The sequence below is a fragment of the Nicotiana attenuata genome, unplaced genomic scaffold (assembly GCF_001879085.1).
Source record: "Nicotiana attenuata strain UT unplaced genomic scaffold, NIATTr2, whole genome shotgun sequence".
Taxonomy (NCBI): Eukaryota; Viridiplantae; Streptophyta; class Magnoliopsida; order Solanales; family Solanaceae; genus Nicotiana; species Nicotiana attenuata.
The window spans coordinates 304,262-312,184 of NW_017670411.1; the positions used below are offsets into that span (position 1 = coordinate 304,262).

General features: G+C 36.7%; 1 protein-coding gene across 1 annotated transcript; it reads left to right on the top strand.

Moving 5' to 3' along the window:
• The first annotated feature begins 2,283 nt into the window (after positions 1-2,283).
• Positions 2,284-4,054, top strand: LOC109239059 (pathogenesis-related genes transcriptional activator PTI6-like). The gene has a single exon (XM_019405564.1). The coding sequence runs from the start codon at positions 3,040-3,042 to the stop codon at positions 3,793-3,795; it is 756 nt and encodes a 251-aa protein (XP_019261109.1). The 5' UTR covers positions 2,284-3,039; the 3' UTR covers positions 3,796-4,054.
• The last annotated feature ends 3,869 nt before the right edge of the window (positions 4,055-7,923 follow it).

Sequence of the window (7,923 nt, forward strand, 5' to 3'; positions counted from 1 at the left end):
CACTCTGAGGGTCGTTGTCTTAACTCTTAGGAATTGATACTGATGAAATTGTGCTACCTTTCCTTTCCTATCCTGCCATTTCTTGAAGGGTTGTTACACGATAAGCAGTGTGTCGATAAGCCAAAATATGCAGAATAGCTTTTAGTTTTTTCCATTTTTCAGATTCGTCCTACCTCGATGAAATGAGTTGGAAGAGTATATTGTTCTTTGTGGAAAGATGAGGGTATAGCCAAACTAAGTTAAACTTTTGTAGTTCACTTGTGTGGTCGTATTTGTCTGCTTGCCATCAATATGTGTGAGAATTGAGTCACTATCGAGGAGGGCCAAACGAATATTGGAGCAATTAGGAACCTCCAGATGCTGTAGTTGCCTCACATTGCGGCTGAAAGTTGTCTGTCGATACTGTTGAATTGATATTGGAAGGGGGTACGCTGATTAGTGCTAGAGTGGGTTAATAGAGAAAACTAAATGTGCAAATTATTGGCGCTTGGTTTACAAGCAAACAAGTCTTCCGCCTATAGATTCATGTGCCATGCTAATCAGGTCTGTCTTCACTTATCTTATTCATGTGACGTTTTAATGTCTTGGGTTGCCTTTTCTGGTCCCATGGCATTTGCTTGTAGTATCTCTTGTTCATTTTGGGATTTCTCAATAAGAGAAGCAAAACATTTGATAATATGCTGACAAATTTTCACGTGCCTTGTATTTATAGTAAGCAAACAATGTGTGGAAACTTCACAGTCACAGTAGTCTGTAGTCCTCCTATTTCTCTCATACTTCCATTGGTACCGATATCAAAAATTTCATTATAGTTATACAAAAAGGTAGGGCCTTAACTCATTATAGCTTCTTAAAACTTCATAGTACGTCGAAGTTGGAGACTGGAGGCTTCCTAGCAAGTTCCTTTTCGAATTAATCAAAACGGTGCAAAGTTGGGTAATTGGTAAAAAGTGAAATCCAAGACCATAGACTTTTTTTTTTTTTTTTTAATTAAAACCACCATAGACTTTTCGCTTAGTATAATAGGAGTATAAGGACAGAGAAGGAAGTCGGGGTTGCTGGGTGTGCGGCGGGGGCGTTTGACAATTGACATGTCCAAAATCACCAGCTGTGAAGAAGATCCTTCACCAATTTTTGTCCCCACACTGCATTTACTCCACTTGTACTGAACTTCTCTACTGTAGTACGAAAATTTCTCGAGAATATTAGACTTAGCTAGCAAAAATCTGATTTGGGTGAAGTTTGGTTTGTAGATGAAAATGTGTTTGGACATACGTTTTCAAAACATATTTTCCAACTTTATTTTGAAAAAATATGTATATAATTCCCAAGTTTTGGGATTTTGGCCCAAATTCAGCTCAATAGTTGATTTTGGAATTTGAAATTTTTGATTTGGGATTTGGCTAAAATATGAGCAAAATTTATGGCCAAACATGAGTTTTGAAAATAAATCTCAAATTTATTTTGACAAAACTTATGGCCAAACGGGGCTTTAATATAGTGTATAAAATTTTTACATTGTTAGATTAAGTTGGTCTATAAAAATAAATTCTTATAATAAATTTGATATAGTAATTTGAAAAAAACTAAATAGATATGCACTATATCCAATTGAATTGTACTCCATTGTTTGGTTCAAAACAAAGTTAGAATTATAATCTCACCTTTTATATGGGTAAATAATACTAAGCTAACGTTTGGCCCTAGATCCCCAAATTTGTTTTAAAAAATCTGATTTGGGTAAAGTTTAGTTTAAAGATAAAAATCTGGTTGGACATAATTTTTCAGAACATACTTCACTTTTTAAAAAAAAAAACATGAAATGTGACTTATATATTTCGCAACAAATCTGAAGAAAATTCATACAAAACAAGCGAAACAAATCTGAAGAAAATTTATACAAATAATAGCTGATTTTAGCAAATTACGATCTAATTTTATCTTTGCAGTGGATTGACACAACAACTTTGGTGAACGTTTTCTTCTGTTTATATAAAAGGGCAAAGCCGCGTGAGTTTAATGAGGGAAATTAGGGTAGATGTGAATTAGTTGGTTATAATAATAGAAAGTGGGCTGTTATAAAATACAAAAGTTTGGGGTAATTTTTGAAATTTTTTTAAAAATCAAACGGTAATATTTTGGGCCAAAATCAACTCTTGAACTGGTTTTGGAATTTGAAAATTTGCTAAAATATGGATAAAATCTATTACCACGGTATTAGCTAATATCAATAGTCAAACTGTAGAGAAATGCAATCGCGAAGTAGATATCGGGATTAGTATCATAATTACGGTAACCAAATCCAAATTATATTTTATAGAACATAAATCCAAATTTTGTTGTGGTCTCTTTGTATATCTCAGTGTGAGATCGGATCCGATTCGGGGCCCCAAACTGGTACGTCTGTGAATCTGCATGAGATTTGTGGCATTTCAGAGCTGTACACTACCCGTGCACTATATATTTGAGTGGAGAGTAGGCTCCCATCTTCTCTGTTTAGACCATCTTTCTCTCACCCTCTTACTTGTTTTGGTCCATGTTGCAGAATCGTGATCCGTGATCTTAAAAGGAAATCTTTCATCTTTGGACTACACAAAATTGAGAGGTGTTGCTTATTCATAGGCGGCGGATCTAGAATTTTAATTTTATGGGTTCAGCATTTAAAATTATGGGCTCATCGTAATTTTAGTAATTTTTACATATTATGTTCCGCAAGTACTGATTCAGTTGAGTTGTATGGTAAATCCGCCCCTGGCTTATTTCCCGCCAAAACAACAAAGAAACCTCTCTTTTTCCACACTACAATCCAACTCGTTCCTCAAATCATTATATTTATAGCACTGCAACTTTTTCACTTTACTATTTAAATAGCGGTTACTATTCACTCCCTGAAACCCCCCTATAAATTCATACCTCTTTGTCATAATATTACGCTGTTACAAATTTCATCTTCAAACCAGTTCTTGTATCTTTCTTCAATCTTCTATAAAGATAGATTAATGTTCTAATCCTGTTTTCTACAAAACTTCAACTTATTATATGATAAGAAATCCAGTCATTTCTCCCATGGATGTACCAAAAACAGTTAAGTTTTCCCAACACATAGTCACTAAAAACAAACATGTTCCTGAGCAAAACGAAAAACCCAATTTCCACTCTAAGTTTTCACAGAGAGTTGTTCGAATCATACTTACAGATGCTGACGCAACTGATTCCTCGGACGACGAAGGACAAGATACTGTACGGAGAGTGAAACGGCACGTGACGGAGATCAACCTCATGCCATCACCCAATTTAATATGTGGAAAAAAACGAAGATTGGTTTCGCCGGATACTGACGTCACTCGCCGGAAAAAGTTTAGGGGAGTACGTCAAAGGCCGTGGGGTCGCTGGGCAGCAGAAATCCGGGACCCGACCCGGGGAAAACGGGTTTGGTTAGGAACCTACGATACCCCGGAGGAAGCAGCTACTGTTTATGACGAAGCTGCTGTTAAGCTCAAAGGTCCTGACGCCGTTACTAACTTTCCGAAAGTAATAATGGCGGATACAACGGAAACGGGGTCTGTTACCGACGGTGGAGAGAAAAGCGAAAACGACATCGCTTTGTCGCCTACGTCAGTTCTCCGGAACGGTTTTTTTACGCCGTTTGACGATTTGGGGTTCTGTGAAGTGGACGCTTTTGGGTTTGACGTCGACTCACTTTTCCGGCTACCGGAATTTGGGATGTCGGAGAAATACTACGGCGAGGAATTCGGCGAGTTTGACTTTGACGATTTTGCTCTTGAAGCTCGATAGTGTGGACTATTTCGTTGTTTTAGATAAAAGTTGTGGCATTTTTGTAAATTGAGTCATTGCTGACGGTGACGTGGCATTTTTTACGGGAATATATATTGTTATTAGCGGTCGATTTATACGCGATTTTGTGAGAGAGTTTTGATTTGTTAGTGTCAATTTTGTAGTACGAAAATTTTGTTTGGAAAAATAGAGTTAATAGATTTTGTTTGGAGAAATACTTTTTGTATGATTCCAATAAAACAAGAGTCGGATAGTTTTATTTTATTTTTTATTTATTACAATTAGCGGTATGAGATAATACCGGGTATGTTGTTATCTTTATTACAATTAGGTTTGTATTTTATTTAAAAATAAGTTGACCAAAAGTTGCACTCCTTTAGAATTGACATGGATTTTTATTCTAATTATTGTTTGCTATATTAATGTGATTAAACAAATTAGTGAGACAAACTAGTATAATTAATCTGTTTTACTCACCTTTCCCATTTCATATGATAATATTTAATTGAATACGTAATTATTTTATTCATCGGCTGTCCCCCGAAGGGACTACATCAATAAGATTCAACGCAACATTTTCCTGGATACTCTGGTTTTTCAAATTGTGGCACCCTACAGGGACACGTAGCTAGAGACGAATACATTCAATTATAGTCAAATCTCTTTAAAAGAGTTTAATTTATTTCAATAAAAATATTATAGAAAACATATATTACTATAGCATAATATAAAAAATTCTAAAGTAAAATTGGCCATTATAATAAAATAATATTATAGAGGATAACTGTTTTATAGAGGCCGTATCAAACTTATCACAAACTCTCGGCGGCTAAGAAACACCAAAAATAAAAACTAAAAAAGAAAGAAAAAGGTGGGAAAAGAGTATAAAAACGAACAATAAGATTCAGTGGGGTCTAATAGTTGGTGACCCAATAGATCCGAAAGCAACTATACATAGCCATTTTCCAATTTACTACTAATACACGATAGCCGCCTTCCACTAATAAGTACTCCACTTGTTTGCTGACATTTGGACCAATTACAAAAGATTTTACACTTATATTATGGACAGTATAAATATATTCTTCACACGTTAGTATAATGTAATTCTTGTAAAAAGAATCAAATAGACACAATTTTCCGTTTCTTTTTGGCAATAAAAAGGGCAAAACTTTGAATCCGTGAATAATATGTTACTTTGAATATCTCGAACCGCTGGACTGCTCCACTCAACTATGTTAAATATGTTCAAAATATAATATATAACCATATAAAGTAGTATTTAACTTATATAAACAGTATAATTTTTTAACGAAGGGTGTGCGCTTGATCACCTTTAGGATAGGGTGGCTATGCCATCGTACATAAATTATACATTATTAAATACAGTTATACATATATCTGGGGGCTATTTTTAGTTTAAAAAAATAGGTGTGCAGATATTTGGATCAATTCTTCTTTACAATCATATTTCTCTATCATAGTCATCCTTTATAATAGGGGCGGATAAACCTTAGCCCAAGTGGTGTCACGTGACACCGCTTGGTCGAGAATTTTATTAACTATCTATATATAATTAAAATCCAAACGCAAAACAACTATTAAATTTACTAAAGCGACACCACTTGTCAAGAACTGCTGTGTAACTTAGTCGGTCAAGAGCTTCATTTTCGAATGATATGCTGCAAGTTCGAAGCCCAGTTGCTTCACTTTTGTTTCAATAGTTTTTTGAGCCTCACCGATTTTACTATTTAATCGAGACCAGGGGATCACGTGGAGGGTCGGACTCGTAATGGATCAGGCCAGAGCACGAAGACGAGGTATCGAGTTCGAGAATCTAGGTGTCGAGTTCGAGAATCGAGGTGCCCGTCGAGATCGAGGCCAACAATGATCGAGACCAAATATGACTGACTTCGAGCAACGCACAATTATGGAAAGGCGAGATATCCGTAACGGTCGGAGATCACGGCGAAAATCCCTGAATAGATCAAATCAAGGGCGGTAGTTTAGGCTAATCATGGGATTTACTTCTGTAATTAGAGTCATACCATAATTAGGGTTTTGGAGTCCTCATCATTTGTACGGACCTGACATTCACACAAATCAAAGCAATATAATATTCTCTCTTTAACTCACGTTCTCTTGTTTATCAGTTTACTGTTTTTTAACTATTCTTGCTCTACTAGCTCGAGGGTATTCCAACTCGAGGGATTTGTTCAACACTAGTTTGCTTTATATTATCCTCAATTTCTATCACTTATCTTTACGTTAATCAATTGGTATTAGGTGAAATCACGTATCCTTAAAACCACATTATAAGTTTAATTGTTATCCAGTTTTTGGGGTAAACAGTTTGGCGCCCACCGTGGGGCTAAGGATAATAGTGATTTCCTAGTATTAATCTTCATAACACACACTGCTTTTACGCTTGTTCTCGTAAGTATCTTTGATTTCAGGAATCAATATGTCAAACTTTCAAGCAGTGCCCACTTACACAGACACCGGCCTTGGTCTTCATGGCGAGAATGAGCACATAGTCGCCCCGGGAAACGGAGTACCTCCAATTAATCCCGATGAACCACAGGCCGTAAATCGAGTCGATGTCAGCTCTCGCGTTGCCATTCATGGAAATTTAGGCACCGTCCCTGAAAATAGCGTCCGTAGAGACGATCGGGCAACTGATCAAAATGCACAGAGTGGTGAAGAAGGCGGGATTAGCCTTCGAATGATATTTGAAATGTTACAAACTCAGCAAGTTTCGATAGCACAACTTCAAAATCAGAATCGAGCACCAAGCAGAATCGAACTCGATACATCACATGAAGTTGTTCATAGGGTCGAACTTGTACAGGAGAAATTGAACGATAATCGGGAACTGATACCGCCGTCATGAAGATGCTATAGGAGCTCACTAAACAGATAGAATCAGGTAAAAAGAAAATCGAGTCTAATGACAAAAAGGTAGAAACGTACAACTCACAAGTGGACCAAATACCGGGGGCAACCCCGATCCTAAAAGGTTTGGATTCAAAGAAGTTCGTGTAGAAGCCTTTCCCTCAAAGTATGGCGCCGAAGCCCATTCCTAAGAAATTTCGTATGCCGGACATCCCCAAGTACAATGGGACCACCGATCCTAATGAGCACTTCACTTCGTACACATATGGAATAAAGGGAAATGACTTAGAAGATGATGAGAATGAATCCATTCTTTTGAAGAAATTTGGAGAAACTTTATCGAAAGGTGTCGTTGCTCCACGACCCTCGATCAAATAATATTTGTCGAGCTACCTGGATGAACCAGCACACGTTTAACTTGAATTTTATAAGGATAGATATTACAAGTGCGTCGTTGTGAGGCTGTTCGATCCCCTCTGTATCCTCATCGTTGAAAGATAAGGTATCTTCTGGTAAGTAGTCCCAGGTACGTTTCTCCCTTGTGATTGTAACTTTGGTGCATTTAAATGTCGGGCCCTGAGGAATATCTACCCCACCAAGTAGCAAGTAGCACAAGAGAGAGGGAGAGCAGATATTTTCTAGTAAGAGAGGTAGTTTTTCTGAAAAAAACCCGTGTTTTGTTAATGAAAGACTTAGGGTATTTATAGTTGAAAGTAGGTAGTGAAATAAGGTAAAAATCATAGTAGTATACTAATTTAAGAACTCGAAATCAATCAACTAGAGAATCAAGGAAGTACTCCCTTAAGTTAAGGGAATCAAATCAAACGGGGAGATTCAATATCACATAAGGCAAGAAGAAAAATCAGTGCATGACTAAATAAGGAAGGAGTCAAGGTTCAATAAGCATAGAGTAGCCGATTAGGACCAAATTCATAAAGCCTTAATTAAGGACACAACTCAGTTGAAGTAAGTATCATAGCAAATATGGCAAGGAAATCAGTCAGCTTAAACAGACGGGGTAAAGCTTGTAAGGCTTTAAAAGAAAATCTTTCAATTTCCATCAATTAAGGAAATCAGAATTAATCAAGAGGGAGTCATGATTCTGTATGTTCAACATATAAATAGAGGATCTCAACAGACGTAGCAAAGGGCAAGGTTAGCCATATTGACAGCAAGAAGCAAGAGATAAACAAACAAAGTGAGCATGGTCACACAGAAGTGACATAAGTAGGC